General features: G+C 45.0%; 1 protein-coding gene and 1 long non-coding RNA gene across 3 annotated transcripts in view; one reads left to right on the top strand and one right to left on the bottom strand.

The window, feature by feature from the left end:
• SWAP70 (switching B cell complex subunit SWAP70) overlaps positions 1 to 15,126 on the top strand; it is a 41,005-nt gene extending 25,879 nt beyond the window's left edge. Inside the window, exons 5-12 of the mRNA XM_037402466.1 lie at positions 2,160 to 2,306; positions 2,564 to 2,672; positions 3,953 to 4,134; positions 7,881 to 7,988; positions 9,549 to 9,715; positions 10,468 to 10,666; positions 12,191 to 12,287; positions 13,017 to 15,126. Of these exons, the coding sequence (XP_037258363.1) occupies positions 2,160 to 2,306; positions 2,564 to 2,672; positions 3,953 to 4,134; positions 7,881 to 7,988; positions 9,549 to 9,715; positions 10,468 to 10,666; positions 12,191 to 12,287; positions 13,017 to 13,126 (1,119 nt within the window). The 3' untranslated portion in view covers positions 13,127 to 15,126. The remainder of the gene's footprint in view (positions 1 to 2,159; positions 2,307 to 2,563; positions 2,673 to 3,952; positions 4,135 to 7,880; positions 7,989 to 9,548; positions 9,716 to 10,467; positions 10,667 to 12,190; positions 12,288 to 13,016) is intronic.
• Positions 15,127 to 15,254: 128 nt separating this feature from the next.
• Positions 15,255 to 20,323, bottom strand: LOC119154638. 2 transcript variants are annotated; one of them, XR_005106509.1, is made up of 4 exons: positions 20,161 to 20,323; positions 18,952 to 19,056; positions 16,110 to 17,245; positions 15,255 to 15,681 (listed from the first exon to the last, which is right to left on the bottom strand). It is a non-coding gene; the product is annotated as an uncharacterized LOC119154638 (long non-coding RNA). The 2 variants fall into 2 exon arrangements; XR_005106508.1 differs by having other exon boundaries at positions 15,255 to 17,245.
• Between the last annotated feature and the right edge of the window lie 334 nt (positions 20,324 to 20,657).

Genomic DNA, 20,657 nt, shown 5'->3' on the forward strand with positions numbered 1-20,657 from the left:
CCTAATGGAGAATGGAGTTCCCTGTGTGACTTAGAGATGGCTGGTTCAGTCACAGCTTGTACCCTGATATCTTGTTGATTCACAGAATTGTCCTGTTTATTGCAGTATATGATTATTTCAAGGTATTAATGAGAGATTGTATCGTAGCCAAATGTCATACTACCCTTTTTATTGTGCACTTATCCCGGAGCTGCAAGGCTTATGGATGGTAGCGGTGATAACTAAATTTGTGATACTTGGTTTTCTGAAAGGCATGTCCTTCCTGTGGTAGCTGGTGTGAAAAGATCCGTGGGAGCTGTCAGGGGGCTCTTGGAAGCTGATGAGCAGCTGATGCACTGAAATAAAGATTTTGCAGAAATTTAAGGAGAAAATAATCAGCCTGACTTGGTTCAAAGCACAAATTCAGTCTGTCAGGAAGGGGAAAAACACCTGGTTGTGACTTGGACTGTGCAAGGCATGAAAGATGGAAGGAGTCCTTCACACACCCTTGTGACCACCCAGACCTTGGATGCGAGTATGGGGGCGGCAAACAAAGCTGTTTCTCTGCGCATTCCTGTTCTGGAGCAAGGGGGTGGGATGGCACAGGGGAATAGGCACGGCCTTGACTCTGGCCAGACTTAACTGGCTAGAAAAGCAGAGCACAGATAAACTGTATGTGTAGGCAGGTTGGTTGTTTTTTGCTTGGTTTGGTTTGTTTTTTAAACAAAAGAGGAGGTCCAAATATCCCGAAATTTTTTTCCCCCTCAGACCTGTACAGAAAGACACCTTTGGCTGAAGTCTGCCACAGTACGTTTACTTGTTTGCTTATATCAAAAATTACTATAGCTAAGAGTAATTACATAAAAATGCTCCTTAACTTTTCCAACTTCCTATCCTCTTAATCTGGAATACTTTGAGTACAGTGCCTTCAGTATGGCTTGTTCATAGCTATATTGATGTAGGTGTTTGTTTCATCTGCAATTTGACTTTCTGCTGAAGTTAGAAGTCAGACAAAAGTAATTGGGGAATATGGTTTCAGACATGGCAGGTATAGCTGAAATAGTGGCAAACTTTGAAACTCTAGATTAAAAACTGACTAGGTCACAGCAGTGCCCCTGATAAAATCAAATGCCTGAAACAATGACCAGTTATTATATGATTCTCTGTGCACCCTTTTCCATGAGATGTTTTTTGAATTGCCATAGCCACACTGGATAATATATAACAGGGTTAGCAGTGTAACTGCACTTGGTATTGCTGCATTATATTTTAGCTATGTTAATAATCAAGGCTAACTTGGATTATTTGATCATGATACCAGCCCTATTTATTGTCATTACAGAAGATGATAATTTCTATTCTTTTATTTGTATAAAGCTCATTTGGCAAAGTATGGGCTTCTCTTTCTTCTTTTGGAATAGTCTTGTCAGTGCTTGCAAGTGTTTCTCTCATGTAGGAAGTTGAGTGGATCATCTTCCAAGGAAAATAAAATAGCGTGAGTGAAATGTTGGCATTGTGTAAATCAAGGTACATCTCTGTTCCTTTAAGGGAAAATCTAGGCTTCACCAGTGTTCCCGTATACCATCCAGTAGAGATGTCAGGAGTGTTACCAGCTTCTCCAACATACTCATTGAAGTGTCCTATATGGGATTGCTTCTTTGACAGGGTGCAGCTAAATGAGTGTGTTGGCAGGGCGGAGCCACCCCCAGGACAGAGGCGCTTCTACTTTGTCCCTGGCTGGATTTGCAGCGCGTAGACGCAGGCCTGCATCTGTCCCTGGGGTGTGCACCCCCACAGGACAAATAACGGCTGTCATCAAAGTATTCCAGGTGACTCTTAGCAGTGGCGAATGGCTCCGCTTGACTGCAGAGAATTCAATAGTAAATGTTGTCAAAGAGGATCAAGGAGTCATAATAATGACTTGGTAATGACATAGGAGTAATTGTTCAGTTCTTCGGGTAAGCCAGTTACTTAAAAACTGGACAGAAGAACAGTGAGTAGTTTCTCAGGGGCTAAACAGTTAGCAGTGTGCTGGTGTTAGGAGTGGAAGCGTGTAGGTGAAGTATTTAGGCTCTTGAGCTAACTTTTCTGTGCTTTATTGGGCCTTTAAACCACACAACCAAAAGACCAGGTGGTTCAACAGAGGCCGGGTATTTCAGCTGATCTGTTGCTTTTTACAGGGCTACATGTTGAAAAAAGGTCACAAAAGGAAAAATTGGATGGAACGATGGTTTGTGTTAAAACCCAATATTATTTCCTATTATGTAAGTGAAGATTTAAAGGACAAGAAGGGAGACATCATACTGGATGGCAACTGTTGTGTGGAGGTAAAAAAAACCCACCAAAACCTACGAATGTCTCAAAAGATAAGAATTAATCTGTTTTAGTGTGCAGGATGGACTCCTGATATCTTTCATGAACAGAGCTTTTTTAACTTTATCTAAACCCAGTTCATAAACGCTCTCAGTAAAGGTTCTTAGTACTGGTGTTTGCAGCTCTGTAACAGATAACTGCGTATGTGGGGCTTGACCGTGTAACTGAGATTTCAATGTTTGCAAGGCTAATCTTTTTGTTACTATTCTAGGCCTTGCCTGACAAAGATGGAAAGAAATGCCTTTTTCTCATAAGATGTCTTGATAAAAGCTTCGAGATCAGTGCCTCTGATAAGAAGAAGAAGCAGGAGTGGATTCAAGGTGAGGTTTCAAAAATATCGGTTATGTGAAAGTTAAGGTAAGCTGGTCTTAGAGCTGTGTTTTACTCAGATTTGAAATTCTTGGTCTTGTGATTTTTGATGTCTGTTTTGGGCACATGGGAAGGATCCTTAAGGAGTCTGACACTCAGGAAGAACTAAGGATCCATGTAAGGGGACTCAGCTGCTGTCACGTAGGTGCCTCGGTTTAGGCAGCCATAACCAAAACGGAATGGATATTACGGTTGTTCTCTTTTTCTGTATTAGCTGTGCTTCTAGGGATGGGGAAGGGAAGGACAATACATGTAAATTGTTGCTTTTGGTGAGAAAGGGAATTAATCTCAACATCGTTAAATAGTGGCTTTGCTTTTGGTTTTGCTTGAGGTAATATTGTTGGGTGAGCTGAGGATGAAGCTGGGAATTAGGGCTTCCTTTTCTATTCCCATGGTGAAGTTACTCCTCCTGTGGGACCTTCCCAGATATGTGCCAAGTGATACTTACGTGCAGCTTTTGCAGAGTGAGGTAGAAGCCCTTGCAAAGCCACTGTTGCTCATGCCATTGAATAAGTACAGCATTTAAATATTTGGAGCTGTGTTGCTTTCATTTGTGCTTCCTCTTTATTTAAAGCATGTGTTTAATTGCACCAAAGTCAGATGTACGACGAATGATTACTTTTTCACACTTGTGGTAGGTGAATAAAATACCAAAATACTCTGCCACTCCTCAGCTTTGCTTTCTGAATATTTCCTCAGTGAATATAAGCAAGTGAGAACTGCTCTTACTCTGGGATGAGGTTTTTCCCTTGGAGTATCAGTACAGAAAAGGGTATAAGGTTGGTTCTAGGGAAGTAAGCAATGCGTATGCTAGGTAACATCTTACTGCTTGATCAGAGTCACTGAATCTAGGTAGTAAGAGATCTAGAAGTGTTGGGGTTCGGGTTTTTGCAGTTAGGTATACAAGTGACTTGTATGTTCAGGACCTGTTAGAAATCAATATTGGAATTGCCAGACCTTATCCTTGTGGCGCACGGCCAGTACTGGAAGCTAAGTGTCTTTTCGCTTTTGGTTTGTATTGACAGCTAGCCTTCTGGGAATTAGGAGAACTGGCAACAGTTTGATATAAACCTGACAACAACTGATGTAAAAACACACTAAAACCCACTCCCCAAAACCAACAAACAACACAACACCACAAGTACTCATTCACTAAGGCTATCCCAAAATTTAGCATTGCCCTTCACTGGTGTTCTCCTCTTCTCCCTTTGCCTTGCACGCTCCTTTCCAGCCATACAGACCACTGTAAACTTGCTGAGAGCGGGGAGCCCTCCACCCCACAAAGAAGCACGCCAAAAACGAAAAGAATTGCGCCAGAAGCTTTTAGCCGAGCAAGAAGAGCTGGAGCGGCAGATGAAAGAACTGCAAACGGCCAACGAGAACAAGCAGAAGGAACTGGAGACCGTGCGAAAGGTGAGAGTGGGAGCTGCTAACCTTCAAGCTTTAATTGCAATCTCTGTGGTTGGGCTGAGCTTCTTGAAGTATAATTAGGCCTCTGTTTCCTGTTCAGGTGTTCAGGCACGTTGTCCCCTGGAGAAGTTAGCTCACGTGAGCTCGTGTCAGCATGAGCCCCCTGAGCGAGTAGCTCTGCTGGCTGAGCCTGCAGCACCGACTGCAGCAGTTCCTAAGGACTGCTCGGCACGCTGGGGTAACCCATGTGGCCCGTCCCCGTCCCCTGTACTTACCAGTAGTGTAAGTGAGAAGCTAGTGTAGAAGAAAGCCCCAGCTGTGTGGATGGTGTTTGGGGACCAGAGAGTCTAGTACTTTCAGTTACTTGTGGGTTTTTGTTTTTTCTTTTGTCAGACATGTCTGTCAAACTTGGGGCTTTCCATTAAGATTTTCTTGGTTTTCCCATGTTATGTGAATTGTGTGCGTGGGGGAACTGCACTCTTCACACAGAAGTAGTTTCCAGAGATAGAAATTTAATTTACAAAGATGCCAAAGATGCAAAGTGATTCTGTGAGTAAGTATAGGCATAATTTTATTAGAGTGGTTTGGGAGAGATTTATAGAGCTGAGGCACATAGCAACCATTTACAAACTGTTTAAATGCATGTTCCTTGTAAATGCTGGATTGACTTCTAAAAAACCTGAGAATTGGACTAGAAATCTCTGAGTGTTAGCAGAAGACTTGCTGAATACACTCTTTTCCTTGTAGACAGCTGTTTAGTCTGATGACTGTCAGGAGACACCAGAGTGCCTTTGCTTGTTAGATTGCTGCACAATCTAACAGTAAATTGAACGTGCTGATGGAGCTTCATACTTTGGCAACTGGTACCTCTGCAATACTTCCCCGCAGAGACTTGATTAGTATCCAGATATACTTCCTATCTTTTCTCTTGAAAGACTTGCAAGAAGAGTTACTATGGCTTTTATTGCCGTGATACCTTTTAACGAGGAGTGTGCCTTGGAGATAGCTTAGAACGCCACCTAACATTTGGGCGGCTGAGTCCCTGCTGCTGGAGCAGTCCAGATCCTTGCTTAGTCTAAAGTCTTTTGTTCGCTATCTTCCTAAATCTGAAATTTTGCATTCCCATCATTTCTGTATCATTGCTTGAGTGTTTTCGTTTATGAAAAACACTAATTTTAGCCCTCAGTTAGATAAAACTTTGTGGTGAGGGAAAGCTGTAAATATTGTGAGAGCATGTTAATGATGCTGAGTCTAGAAAGCAAATAAAATAATCTGAAGTGTATTTCTTTAAAAGTATTGTCATTAAGTCACTATTTGTGGTGAGGAGAAATTTGTCTGTCTTCAATTAACCTTGCACTGACAGTACTGATGTGGGTATTGCTCTGTTTGCCTTAAATGGAGCCTGACAGTGGGAAACCATTTTTTAATTAATTTTAGCGCCTATATTCTACTATGTGTCTTAAGATTCAGAATGTGAAATATGCTTTAAAGGATAGCCTGTGTTACTTGCAAGTTGCTGGTAAGTAATACACCTGTTACCAGAAACCGCAGGGCTGGATTTCTGTGTTGGGTTTACTTTCTGGAGAAAAAGTTAGGGCAGGGAAGATAACATGAGAGCAACCCCAAAGGAGTGGTAGGATGTTGACAGGCTCCAGGGGGGGTTGTAGAAATCACAGTGGGCAAACGAGAGAGAGTTGTGGCAAGAAGCATCTTTTAAAGTGGACTGGATTAAAGTGACTTCTCGAGGACAGTAGTTTAGTCTCTGACGTGAACTGCTGCACTTTGACCAAGTGGAATTAGTGGGGCGATCCTGTATTGGAGAAACCTGAAGTGTTTGGCTAGTTAGAAAAACGCCTTTCAAGGAGAAGGCTTTGTAAATGGCTCAGGAAACTGAATTGGTGTGGAAAGCTTAGAGTTAGATTTGCTCCCGATGGCAGTAAGCCACCGCTTACGCAGCATCTGCCAAAGTGCACTCTGAAACTGGTTTGTATTTCAATAGCTCCTGCTACAGAAGATTTCAGTAGAATAAGAGCCTTTGTCTAAAATACTACTTTTTTTCATATTTTTTAACGGAATTTTGAGACACGCATTGAACAAAGTGAAAGGTAAGTTTTTCTTGCCAAGAGAGCATGCACAAGACTTGTGCACCCTTTCTGTTTCTGTGTGGGGTCTTGCATGGGCTTCAGAGACTGCTCCCTAACCCCTGCTGGAATGGTGTGTTCCTGTTGGTTCCCCCACCCTCCCCACCCCCAGCATTTGGGACTTTTCCCTAAACAGCCCAGTTGTTGCCAGTATCCTTACCTGGCAGGAATTGATGTCCTCTGACATCAATTAAGCAGGAAGTTGCTGATAAAGAGTGGACAAACAGTGTATTTTCTTGTTGAGCTCTCTGGCAAAAGCCTAGCACCCACCCCTGCCTGTGCCTCTGCACGTTCGCCCTCTCTGCTCAGTATTGAAAATGTTTGTTTAATTTCTAAGTGGGGAAGGAAATGAATAGAAAATTTCACTTAAATAGGCATCTTGGATTTGACTACAATTACATGCTTTTAAATGTTCTGGCAGCGGAGGAATACTACGTCTAAAAGACTGGCACCATTTCAGCCTTTCAAAGGAGAGCAATTCTGTACTATCATGCTCTCCAGCTTAAAACCAGAAACTAGGAGCTGCCTTCCCCTCCTCCCATCTATTTCAGACTAGAGGGATAGCACAAGCACAGGAATGAAAGTTTCAGCTCGGCACTTCGAATCGTTTAGGCATCTCATTAGTTCATCCAAGTCCTGTGAGGGGAAGACGGTTTAAATGTGCTACCTTCAACCTGCTCTTACTGGAGGTAACAATTGTGGAAACAATGGTGTATGTATGACAAAAGAAGGGTGCTTGCTCTCTGTTTCCGCTGAAGCATGCGATAGGTTTCTTAGGAAAATCCTGTGAAGGAATTACTTTGTTTTCAGCATCGGTAAAGTTATGGCTGGTGCTCGTACTTTTTTAACCTTCTGTGTATTGTAAAAATACATGCTATTGAAATCCTGATGAAATGAAAAACTGTGGCAACAATCTTTATTTGTCAAATCAAGATGCAAAGACAAGTTAAGTTGCAGGAAGGCGTGAAGGTACCAGCAGGTGTTTCCTAGGCCTTAGCACTGACTAGGCTAGTTTCCCCCCTAATTTCAAGTTATGATTATCGACTAGAATTTTATTTACCTTACATGGTGATTTAGGGGATGTTAAAGGGATATGATTCACAATAGCACAATCACTTATTATAGTCAAGGGTTGCGGCGCTTATGCTTTCCCGTGGCAGTTTAGCGCTTCTCACTTCTGTTCCTGTATGAATTCAGTGCATGCTGGCATGTTTTCACTATTGGAACTCCTGGGCAGTCCTGCCTGGAATGTGGTTTGCCATAATAGTTTTCTATCCCTTACGAGATACAGAAGGAAATAGAGCAATTTCTATCAGTTATGCAAAGCCAGGACTCAAAGGAAACTTGGAGGAAAGTCTGATAATTGACTTTTCATTGGTAAATTTAAAATTGTCTTGCACATAACAAGAGTAAAAATTACATTTGGAGATTGAGAATAGTGTCAGATATTTTTTTTTTAAAGCTGGTGCCTTAATGCTTTTGAAAGTTGCTTCCATTTTTGGTAAAAACAAAAGTTGTTAAATTCCATTATCTCCAAATGTTTTAGTTTTGACAAATTTTTTTTTAAACTTTCTTTTCTTCCCCCCACCCCCTGTCTTTCTCCTCCAGCAACTGGAAGCAGCAGCTGCTCGTGCTGCTGAGGAAGAGAAGAAAAGACTTCAGACTCAAGTTGAATTACAAGATCGCTTCAGTTTGGAGCTGGAGAGAGAAAAAATGGTGAGTAGTGCACGTGGGTGTTTTGCTGTGATTACACATAGTGAGCAATGTGTTCAGCAGTGACTGCCCTCGCAGCCAGTCACTGAAAGGACTCGGCTGATTTTGCAGGAGGCTGGAACCTGTGTTGCGTTTATTAGAGAAGTAGGAATAAAATATCTCTACTGGCGAATTCAAATACTGGAACAGCTTGCCTCCAATTTGTATAGCATTCAACACTTAAGTAGTATTGGAAGATTTGGAAAAATCTGAATGTTTGACAGATAAATGCAGGCTGAAGTTACTCTTGCAATTTTCAAAGGTTCACAGGAGAACCTGAGGCCCATACATACTATATGAATATGCAAAATGAACGCAGGCATAAGAAAAATGCATTTTAGGAATTTACTGACTTGAATATATTCCTAAATCTATTGCTTTTTGATACTGTGGGCTCTTTTACGTTTATACGCAGACGCAAAATTAAAGAAATAACGTAACTTTACAATGCTGTTATGATAATCCACACTGAGAATTTCCAAAAGAACTAATTGTCCATCTTCAAGGGCTTTGTCAGGCATAATGGGCTTTTCTGTTAGTTGGAGGAAAGAAGTAATAGTCAAGTTGATGCGATGGAACGTTTTGGAACGTAAATGCACACAGTGCTGCTTTATGCGCTGCGTGTGAATTCCTGAATACAATCACTTTCTGGGTCAGTGGGATTTCGGTTAGCTGAGGGAGAGCAGGCTGCAGAGCAGTGGCGCAGGACATGCCATCCCACCTAGCACACTTGCCAGAAAGCCTTTCTTGCTGACTTCAGGAGCTGTGCTCACCCTCTGCAAAGTACATGTTTCGTATTGCTGAATGCTGAGGTTTTGGTGCTTTGTCTCACATGGTCCAGAGCCAGCTGGCTGCTGTCGTCCCCAGCACAGCGATGGGCTGAGGGGGAAGATGGCTCTGGTGCTGCAGCGCCTCTGGTTTCCCACTCTGGTCGGCGAAAGGAGGGTAATGGGGATCAGAGACTGGGTGGCTGTGGATATGCAGCATCCCCTCACCTTCCTGTATCCCTTACCTTTGTTTTTTGTTAGAGTTGCTCTTCTCTTAGCAAAGCCAACCCCCTTAGCCCATTTCCAACCCTGTATCCATCCTGTGCCATTGTGGTGCTGTCAGCCAGATATAAGTGTGTGAAATCCACTGCTGCCAGGGGAGGGCTTGCCTGAGGAAAGGAGTGGAAACAGTGTAATTAAGCCAGCCTGACCTTTGTGTCTGGGCGCTCTGCAAGTTTTCTCTTCCTTAGCTTGTATCTGTAATCTAAGTGGCAAAATCAAGCTGATTGAAGTTGGGTTTAAACCCCGTAAAAATCCTCTGCTCCACTGGACGATGTAAGTAACCCGTATCATCTTTTTCAATGCTTTTAGTTACGCATCTACAAATCTAGACTGAACTTTATCAGTTCTGCTCTGCAGGCAGCAGGAGAAAGTTTGCCTTTGAAAACATTATCTGAGGGAAACGTGGCAATTCCTTTAAAAAACAGAAACTGGGGTTGAATGGTAGCTCACGTGTGTCCCTGATTTATGCTGCTAGGTAAGACAAAAAATGGAAGAGCAGGTTGCTCAGAAGTCATCTGAACTGGAACAGTATTTACAGAGAGTACGTGAACTGGAAGAAATGTATAAACAGCTACAGGAAGCTTTGGAGGACGAGAAACAGGCACGTCAAGACGAAGAGACTGTAAGGAAACTTCAGGCCAGGTATGGCTTTGGCCTAGTGGAAATTTATTTCAATTCCCCACTCTCCCCCACAATAATAAGTAACTGTGCCATACCATTCAAGACTGTCTGCATCTTGGACATGCTGCTGGAAAGAGGGACTAGCTTGGAAGTCCGAACGCAGGGTAGACTTTTTTTTTTGTCTTTCTTTCCTTAAGCTATGAAGGCTAAAGCTGGTATTTATGATTTTTAATGTTTGATTAGCCCTTAGCAGCAAGAGTGCTCAGCAATTTCAGAAAAACTGAGATCACTCTATACAGACTTTTCAGTTGTGTATTTTATAAAGCAGTATCTTAAATATGACTTTCTGCTGTATTTTATCACGGGTTTAAATTCAAATTGATAAAGGGTTAAGTTTTCTCTTACTCATGTGGGCTTTGTTTAGCATGGTTTCTTTCATAGACTCAGTCCTTCTAAGACAATTAAGATAACTTACGCACGCTGCTTTCTTCTGGTTTTCAGTGTTGTGTATTTGCATTATTGACTAAATTTTCTGAATGCCCCTTTGTACCAGTTAGACTGCTTGCACTGCTGGCATGATTTTCAGCTTTACATCAATGACAAGCCAACAAGCAATAACTTTTTCTCTGTTTCCCAAGCACTACTTTTTTTTTTTTTTTTTTTGAAAGAGGAAAGAAAATAATTAGCTTGGCTTCCCTACATGTATGCTACATAACGGGTACAATTTACTTCAAATTGTAGTTAACGGCAGTTAACGGCAATCCCCGTTGCAGATTACTGGAGGAGGAGTCAGCAAAGAGAGCTGAACTGGAAAAATGGCACTTGCAGCAGCAACAGACCATTCAGATGACAGAAGCAGAGAAGCAAGAGCTAGAAAACCAGAGAATGATAAAGGAAAAGGCTCTTCAAGTTGCTATGGAGCAACTGGAACAACTCGAACTGGAAAGGAAGCAGGCCCTTGAGCAATACGAGGTGAGCTGTTTTGTTCACCAACCTCTTGCACTTAATCAGGTATTCAGTAGTTTAACTGAAGTTGAAGTTCCTCAATATCATGCTGCTTTAAGGACTAATACAGCAAAAATTTGTAAGAACGGGTAGGGTAGTTATGTGCTGGGTTTTGTTGGCCTGGACCAGTAGATGTATTTGAAGAAGAGGACATGTTTCAGATGCACCACCTCCTTGATTCTTCTGTCCCAGTTTGTAGGCAAGCCAGCTCAGTCATACCCTGAAATACCCTGTGTACGTTTGTCTTCTCCTGTAGGCTAACTTCTTATGCAGTCCTGTTGCTCTCACACAAAATGCTTTATGCTTTTGAATTGGTTATTCTTGCAGTGTTTTGATGATTTCATAGGGCAGTATTGTCTTCCACAGATGAAAAATCACTGTAGGCCCTTGTTCCTCCAAGAGGTGTTTAAGCACTGAACTGATGCCAGGGATAGGTAGAAGTCAGCCCGCATTCTCCATGCACACCAGTGCCTTGTGTCCCAAACGCCAGACCTGTTCTGCTCTGCCGTGTTTTTGGCGCAGGCCAGTAGCTTGTATTCATGGAAGAGGTAAGTCAGACTCCAGTGAGCACTGAGTCTGAAGCGCTGTAGACTTTCTAGGGCTAGGGAGGTGCTGATACTGTGTTTATTATTTAGGTCAGGAAGCAAAACATGACTGGATTTCTGTGTAACTAGGGAGTGTGTTTATGCTGTCCTTCTGCTCCTGAGGTTAGTGCTGTGAAGGACGAACTAGTGAGCTGTCTGGACTGGCACAGAATACAAATGCTGCAGTGACTGCAGGCAAGGGCCCAGGGGGGGTCGTTCCGGCCACTTAACAACTTACTGTGTCGGTGTTACATCGAACACTATCGTTAGATTGCACTTTGCTAATACTTGACTTTTTTTTGATGACATCTCAGAGTTTCTGTATATGAAACATCCATTTACTACTCCAGAGGAACTGCTGAATCCAACAGACATAAAAAAACCCCAAACAAAAAACAACCAACCAACAAAAAATCGACAATAAATGATGGAGTAGGTCAGTGCTGTAGTTGAATCATTATTTTAGAAATAATTAAACATTCTGGCCTTCTGTTTGGAATTGATCGAAAGCCCAGTGTACACTGAAGAATACCTCTTTCTTGCTTGGGTATAACGGCAGTGGTCCTTCTCCTGGCTTTCATGTTACGATATCTGATAGCGAGAGATACTGGCTGGTCGTGGTTTGGAACAGAAAATGCATCTTTGTGTTTTGAAACCAGTTGATGCTTTCAATCTTCATGAACTAAAATAGCTCTACTTAGCTACAGAATTAGTAAAACCTAGTTGGTTTGGATTCTGGTATACAGCTAGCAATGACTAAATTACTTTGGATGGTTAGAAATTAAGTTCTCCTGTCTACACTAAATGGATGAATTAGTGTGGCTCTGTATTTAAAAGGATGTTCTTTCTTTTTATAAAAAGAGAGTAAAGTTAGTATTGTTTACAAGCGGGCTGTATCTTATTTCAGGAGGTTAAGAAGAAGTTGGAAACGGCAGCCAATAACACCAAGAGTTGGAAAGATAAAGTAGCTCATCATGAGGGATTAATTCGACTAATAGAGCCAGGTAAGGTATCAACAGGAAAGTTACAAAAAATACATATTAGTTCTGTCTCATATACTTAGATCACGTGGTGATTTACTGGTCTGCCTTTTCCTGTAGCGTATTGGTTTCACGGCAGCCTATAAATATCACATTTGTGACAACTGTTGATGGTCTCTTCCAAGTCTTTACTGGCCCTACTATAACAATTTTTTAAAATTACTATTATTTGTTTGTTTATTTAACTGAAAGCAAGGATGAACCTGAACCTTGCATGATTTGGGTGTTTAATATAGTTAGCATAAATGCTAATTGTTAAAACCATGAATAGCTAAAATATTTGATTTTGGGGAAAAAGTTTTAATTTCTTAGCTCAATTAATAGCGTGCCTGTCCAGAGGAAGGTGGCTTTGTAATGCAGTGCTGGAGAGATTGCTTTCCTTCAGGGAGACCTCTAAAGGCAAGAAGAGGAGGAGTTTACTGTTTGGGGTTGTGGGGGAAGTTAGGAGGTAAGGATGCAAAAGATCGCAGCAGCTGACAGCCTCATGCTCTGCACCTTCCCTGACAGTGTTCCAGGCATTCCTCCCTCCTCGGTTAGGTAGGTCCTCGGGTCGCCTTTGGCAGGGTTTCTAGTCATAGAAGAGACAGCACTTACCTAACCGTCCTGTGGTGGCACTCACCTGTGCCACTGACGGTGGGCGAGCCGTGTCGCGCTCAGGAATGCCCATTGCGAGTATTGCACTCTGTCTTCCAGGCTCCAAAAATCCTCACCTAATCACCAACTGGGGCCCGGCTGCCTTCACTGAAGCTGAACTCGAGCAAAGACAGAAGAGCTGGAAAGGGAAAAAAGCCACTTCTGAGTAACGACAGTAGCTGACGTATCGTTTCCGAACAGAAGCCCACTTCACTCTGCTTTGCACAAAGCAGCTTCTTGCTTATAAAGATCTTAGTTTGCTCAGCAGGTTGGGCCTTTCTACAAAGGAAATACTGTTTACCACATAGAAGTGGCTACTCAGAGCTCAGTAATTACAATATGTGGTGTCTGACAGTACTTGCTGTTTTCCCTCGTGTGTCCCGGAATTCTGTTGTTTTATACAAAACTCTTCAACTGAAGATTTCTATTTAAATGGAGCTTGTGACAGAGTTGTTTCTAAGCTAGCCTGTAACAGTCTGGCAGCATCTAACCGATCAAGCAGCATCGCTTCCATTCCGAAACTGGGAAGCAACTGTTTGTTTCATTGGTTCAGTTAGTATAATTTAAACCCAGGATAAATCAATCCTGGAGGTTCTGTCCAGCTCTGGGCTAGAGCATTACCTTTCCTTCCATTGAACCTCCTTGTATTTTGCTCTGTCTGTCTGTTGCTCTTCGCATGGTGCTTAAGTGCCTCGACGCGTTCTTCCTTCGTGCGGGTAGGCTGGTGTCACTGGGTACCTGCTGCTGGGTGGGTTTTGAGTCCTGTTTTCCTCTGTTTGCAGGAATCTAAACAAAAGAACTGGAAACAGGCATGTACAAAATGCTGCCATAAAACATGTGGGAAAAGTAGTCATGCAGGCTTGTTCTTGTACTGTCTCATACTTGAGAAGTGCTAAGAAAAACCTTGAGACTTCTTTTCATTGTTCAAAAGATGCAGTTTTGACTTAGACTTCTGGAGCAAACAAATGGAAGATGATAGCACACACAGGCCACATACCATCTGCACCAAGGCTGTGTTTGTGAAAGGAAGCAGATTATAACATACAACCATTTTAGATGCAGCACTTCTGTCTTAATTGGAGGCCAGATTAGAAAAAGTGCAAGAGGAAAACTAAATTGGACATTTTAATGTTTAGTTTAGATTAAAATGGTAAGTGTGCAGCAATACTGCTTAAAAAAAAAATTAACTCTCGTCAGTAAAATAATTCCAGCATTTCTAGTAACAAGGCTCCCCAAAAAGCCGCCTCAAAATTCAAAGAGCCTGCTCCAAATTCTCTCTGGGGAGAAATCCAGTTGTTTCTGTAGGGAAAAGGAACAAGTCTGTGATTTTTGCTTTGTAGATCTCCCACAGCAGACAAGAACTCAGAATGTCTGTATTATGTTAATAGCAGAATACAGTTTTATTTAGCAGCGGACTGAGAATGAAGTCTCCCCTCCCGAAGAGCAGGTGCCCATTGGTGTGGCTTGTTAGTCAGCTTTGACCTTTGCATCTACAGCGAATATGGGCATCCATCTCAGCACCTGCTTGTTAGTTCAGCTAAAATGTTAAATTATTTTTAGTAAATAAGTGTTGAATGTTTCAGAGAGATAACCAGTGCATTTGTGTACAGCGCTGTGATACTTGGATCTCAGAAGAGCTGTACAGAAGTGATCTTCAGATTTGGAAGTCAATAGTGTTTTATTTGCCTATTAACTAAGACTCACACAAATACTGAACCTTCTCAGACATTTATTCTCTGATTATATTTTTATACTAATTAATTGAAATCTTTAATGTTTCAGTAAATGGAGTGCTGATTAGAAAGGCAGGAAAATCCAGGATCTTCCTCTTTGTATTTACTGTACAGGAAAGCAGTAGTTCCTTAAGTTTGCTAACAAGGCATTTTAAAAACTGTTTGTGTTTACAGAAGAAATGTGAAAAAACCCTGTGATAGAAATACTAATGTATACATTGTTAAACTTTGCTAAAGGAGACAGAACAGTATTTATAACTACCAAACATCTTTTATGCAGTAAGCAGGTGGTGTATTGGGGCTAAACTTGTTTAATTTTTCTAACAGTCTTTATTTTGGACAAAAGTTTTTTTTAAGAACACCAAATGATGCATGTTCTCATATTTTTTACTGTTCTTTAGAACTGGCTGTTTAATAAAGTAATATGAAGTCATTTACCTTTCTGAATTAATTGATGTCTTTTTGCATGAGTTCCATTTGGGTTACTGGAGTTCAGAATCCAGTGACTGTTCTGTGGAAGTATTCCTTTGATGGAAGAAATCCACTCTTAATGGTCTGATCAATGGGATTTGGATTAAAGCCATCGTAAAGGCAGAGGTCACACAGATACTGCAATGTATTTTGTCTCATCAGCACTACTTCTCTGAAATGTTTATATTCAGTACACTTTGATACCGTATAATGATGCTCAGCTATTACAGATGGCGTTGCTCATTGACAAGTGTTTTGAGGTTGCAGTTTAGCTGTGTTCTGAGACCCAAAGCCTGCCAGGTGGGAAAGGAATTGATATAACAGTGGCATCTGCAGCAACACATCAACTGGAGAGTGTTCGCCGGGACAAGGGCAGACCTGACCTTACCAGCTGACAGGGAACGCGGCTGCAGCGTGAGGGTACCTGGGCACACACAGACCTGTGCTGCTGCAGGCAGAACAGCCCTTCATTAAAGCGTCATCTGCGCACCATGCGTCTGTCTGGAGTTATTTTGTAGTCACTATTATAAGAGGAAAATGGGACAAGTCTCCTGTTAGCTTTGTTGTCCCTGCTTGCTCTGACAAATTAAGAAAGTTTTGTGTGAAGTGTTGCACAGTAAAAGCGGGGGAAGAGGTTGGTTTAAAAATTAACTAATTGTATTTTGAGCAAAAATACCACTTTAGAATAAGCCCATTAGAGCTACACTGAACACAGCGTTCAAAGAGAGAGCAGAGCTGTGAGTCAGAGTCACCACACCTCATGAAACAGCGCAGCACGGAAAACTGCACTCCTGGTGCGGTGGCCTTTCCAGTGAGCCCAAGGGTTACAGCACGCTTTTTCCAGGAAACCAGCAAGGATGGCCTCAGTGAAATGTGATGCTGCGGATCTCACTGTTTGCTCTGAGAAGCCTTGCAAAATCATAATGCATCACCTGCACACCAGGCTTACCTGCGCACGCAGAGGCCGGTGGAAAGCTGCATCTGCCGCTCTCGAGCCCTCGGTAGGTGCACACAGTCCACGTGGTTTGCCTGCTGCTGCTGGTGGAACAGCCCTGCAAACCAGTAGCCCAGCACCATGCTTCTCTCTCCAAACCAGTAGCACGGTAACATACTTCTCGCATAAAACAGGATTATTTATTTTTTTTTCTTCCTTGTGACCATTATACAGAACTGATTTATGAGCCTTGCATCCTTACACATTCCCCGAAATGTAACAGGCTGGTTTCCAGCAACTCCGGTTACTTCTGTTTGACTGTCCCTACATGAACAGCCACAAAAGCAAAACCTTTCTGGGAAAGCAACAGTGTCAGCACAGTCACCTGTATCCTGGGCAGGGGGGCACCCACACCCCAAAGAAGCAACTGCTCAGGCAGGCAGGCCCGGAACAGTGCCTGCACCATCCCCTCCAGTAAAAGTGAACTGAAACGTTTTATCCGATTTTTATCTCTAGTATGTGAAGCAGTTAAGTAATCTTTGAGCCAAGGGGCGCACAGCCAGAAGAGGGGATATCCGTAAGGTCTTTCAGCTGCTTCAGGGAGAGAAGGAATTATTTGTAAAGGGCGCAGAAGAGAGGAATTACAACATTGCCTCTAACAGCATGAAAATCTCCCGCAACATTTCATTTCCCCCACTTCTCCGTTAGGGCCTTTCCAACCCTGCCCGCACTGTGTTGGTTATTCGGTAATTGTGGCTGGCTTGTTGTTGTTGTTGTTGTTTGGGGTTGTTTGTGTGTAACCTTCCCGCCTGGCCGCGCTCACAGCTGGGCTCCAGCTGCCACCTGGTGGCGGCGCGGCCCTCGCGCCCCAGCTCGCCGCACCCGCGGGGCTTCACTTACCCGTGAACGTGGCCCCCCAAACCCCCGCCGGCTTCATTCCCCTTCAACAGCTGCAGCCGCCCTTCACAGGAGAGGAGTACAGTGACGGACGAAGGCTGGAAAAATGTTCAGTGAACCAGGTCTCCTGCTGTGTTACGAATATCCCACCGCCATCGTCCTTGTGGCACGTTGTTGTCCTTGAGTTCGTGGGCCAAATCGGGTCTTCTGTTAGCTCAGCTCAGTCCATCTGATCCCAGAGATGTCCTGTGAGCCTAGGAAAAAGAATTTTACAATGAGTGTTACATGGCCTAGGACAGAGCTATGCTCAGAGCCTTGAAGCTAATTCAGGCAAATTTTCAAAAAAAACCCCACTGCACCAGAGGACAACGTGTACAGTCAGCTACATCACCCAGCAAGCTCTCAGCTGCAGCACAAGGCTTGGGCTACCAGACAGCTTTCCTAAGGGAGGTAAAGCAGAACAAGGAAAAAATGTGTAAGGAAGGGTCCTTAACCTGCAAATAGTGTTTTCCCGGGTGCCTCATGTACATGCCTCATTTATCCTTCACCCCCATCCCCTCTCCCTCGTCCTACTGAGCACAGTGCTCACTGACTTGCAGAATAAAAAGCCCCGAGGCTGCAAAAGTGGGGCTGAGAGAAAGATGTGCGGAATGCCAGCTCACACGCGCTCCCCTTTTGGGAGCAGGGCCCAGACTCATCCCTTCAAGTCACAGATGACGGGGTGGGAGTGAGGAAGAGACCAGCCTGCAGTCTGAAACACTTCGGGGCTCCCGCTCCCGGCTTGGCAGGGTGAGCAGCCACACAGAGATATGTCCTGAGGACTCCTGTTACTGCTGATGTTGCTGTGCATTCCCAAATAAAATGCAAACACAAAGCTGGTGACACTACATGAATTTAGAGGCTATCTTGACTTTCATACATTGAGTCTCACTGTGAACTTCAACTACTTGGAAATGCCAGGGGAGCGAAAGTGCAGAAAAGCACTGTTTTATGAACTGGCTTTCTAGGTATGCCAAAAGTACACGTCCTTCAAAAACGTGGAAAGGCCAGTGGTTCTTTCAACACTTAAGATGAGAAAAGATTTGGAAAAAGGTAGCTGCTTCTCACCTCCAAAAGAAATTAAAATTGGAGCAGTATGATCCAAACAAAAGATAAAAACATCCCGAAAAGCCTTGAGAGGGAGATTTAATGAGGCCATTTTTAACACCTACAAGCACAGCCCCAGAAAGAGGGGCTTGACAAGAGCCCTTCTCCCCCCTTCTTGCTGGTATTTTAGCCTAATTGACAGAGACAGTGTAAAAGGATCCAAGCAGCTGGTCCAGGAAAGCCCGTAACAGACTGGGCAGAATGTTGGTAAAAAAATAAATAAACCACAAACCCCAGAACAATTGCGCTCATTTTTCCCCGTCAGCCATTATTTTCAATTCCTTAATAAATAACACAAGCACACAAAAAATAACCCTTCCTACCTTAGTCAGCACGCTCATTGATCACATGGCTCTTCTGCCTATCAAAGGAGCTTGATCTAGCACCATCTTTATACACTGTTATTAGTATCATTGCTACTTGATAGAGCTACTTGCCACAGCTACAGCACACTTCTACAGGATCCGGGCCTAATAATGTTTTTGTGCAAATGCTCACCTGCTGTTACTCCTGCTGTTGCCCATTTTCTGAGCGCAGGACAGCGGTTTGCTCAGGCAGTGCAGACTGCAGCATGGGGAACCTACCAGGGTGTTTGTGAGGTCTGAGTGCGATTTGCACAGATCTGCATTGGCTGCTCTCAGCCACAGTTGCACAAGGCACCCGTGTCCTTTCACCTAACTTGGCCAACAAGCCTAATTAGAACATGTGAAGTAGCTCAGATGGAATTACAAACTCAAGCAATTGACACGAGACAGTTTCAAAAGCAGCCTGGGCTTCCTTAGTGTTGATTTTTGTTAGCAGTTTCACTACTTACCAGAGCATGGGGATTTCTCTTTCCACTCTGAAGAGGCTTGTGCAGCTCAGCATGCGAGTGCTGGGGAAGTCCAGGTCCTCTGGGGCATTGGTCTCTCAGTCCTGACTAAAAAAGGGGGGGGGGAAACCCCACTTTAAAACCCTACTTAAGGTCAGATTCTGCTTAGACACCTTTAGGAAGTCCCTCTCATGGCATAGCTGGGACTGAAATTTTGCACTTGGAGCAGACTGAGGTTGTGTTTTCCCAGCTGATTCCTTTGCCAGTGATGCGCTGGGCTGCTTTACTCTTTCCAAGTCATGAAGTCAATTACCACACATCTGCCTGTGAGGGACAAGCACGCCCCACTTCACAGCCGGGCTTTCCCCCTGCCAAAAGATAGTGTTGGCCCTGGGCTGCTTTTTCCCAGGCCGGAGACAGGAAATGATGGGGTGGGTGCAGCCTGCTCACACACAGGTCCCCCCAGAAAAAGCTGAGTGGTGTGGCGCTGCTCCCTGTGGAGAGGGAGACGGCATCTTCCGTGGATGCTCTCCTGCTTTAGTGTGGCCACTGCCTGCCTGTGAGGGTTGCCCAGTGCCCGAGGGGGTCGCTGCTGGTCCATGGACCATCTTGGGGAGATAGCTAGCCATAGCAACTGTCACCCCAGGCCTGGTCTTGCAGCCCAGCTGTGCGTGGCCCGGCTTGCAGAAGAAACTTGCCTGCCCATGCTCCTGCACGCTTCCTTCGCTATCGCCATTACAGATGGCGTGAGCCAAACCCACAGCTGCTCTCAGGCCATCTCCAGCCAGCACATCCTCCCTGCAGGAGACAATCCAGAGCATCTATTCCTTGAAATTGGATTTCCAAGGGATGAGCAGCGAAGGGCTGGGCGCAGGCACGGGTCTCGGTGTGCGAACCAGAACAGCTCACCTTAGGAAGAACGAGAACGAAACCCCCGCGGGTGCCTGCCCCGGCCCGGGCTGCCCCGCATCCCTGCCGTCCCGGCAGAGCGGGCTGGCCTTGCGCGCCGCCGGGGGCGACCGCCTGCGCCGCCCCCCCCCCCCCCCCCCCCGCTGTGCCCGGTCACCGCGGCCCCCGGTGCCACCCCCCCGGCAGCAGATGGCGGGTGGGCTGCGCCCGGGCCTGCACGTGCCGAGCCTCCCCCGGTCCCGGGCCCGCCGGTTGCCGCTCTCACGTCCGCCTCGCCCCTCCCGAAGAGCCCCGGCTCCGTACGTGCCGCGGCAGGGCCAGGAGGCTGACAGGCTTTTTCCAGAGCCCCCGGCTAAGCTGTGGGACGCGCAGCGCGGGGCTCCGCCAGCGCCTGCCCCAGCGGGCCGGCCGGGCAGCGGCCGCGCTCCCCCCGGGACGGGGAGAACAATACGGAATAGACCAGCCGCGCCGCAGGAATGCGGGAACCGGCGGCGGGGCCCCGCCGAGGCTGCGCAGCGATCGCTCACGGCCTGGCCGCGGGCCAGCGGCCCCGGGGGAGCGCCCGGCCGCCGGCCGGCCCCGACGGACGCCAGAGGGCAGCCGGACACCGCCGCGCCGGCCGCTCCGCTCCGCAGCCCGGCCCCCGCAGCCCGGCCCACAGCTGAGGAGCCGGGTTTGGGACGCACACGCAGCAGCTGCGGTACCAGCCGGGTGGCTGGCGGCTGAGTTGGTAGCGCTCGGAGCCGTGACACCGGTGTCCGCGCAGCAACACACTGCTACTGCGGGGGGAAAAGCCCGCA

The sequence above is a fragment of the Falco rusticolus genome, chromosome 10 (assembly GCF_015220075.1).
Source record: "Falco rusticolus isolate bFalRus1 chromosome 10, bFalRus1.pri, whole genome shotgun sequence".
Classification (NCBI taxonomy): domain Eukaryota; kingdom Metazoa; phylum Chordata; class Aves; order Falconiformes; family Falconidae; genus Falco; species Falco rusticolus.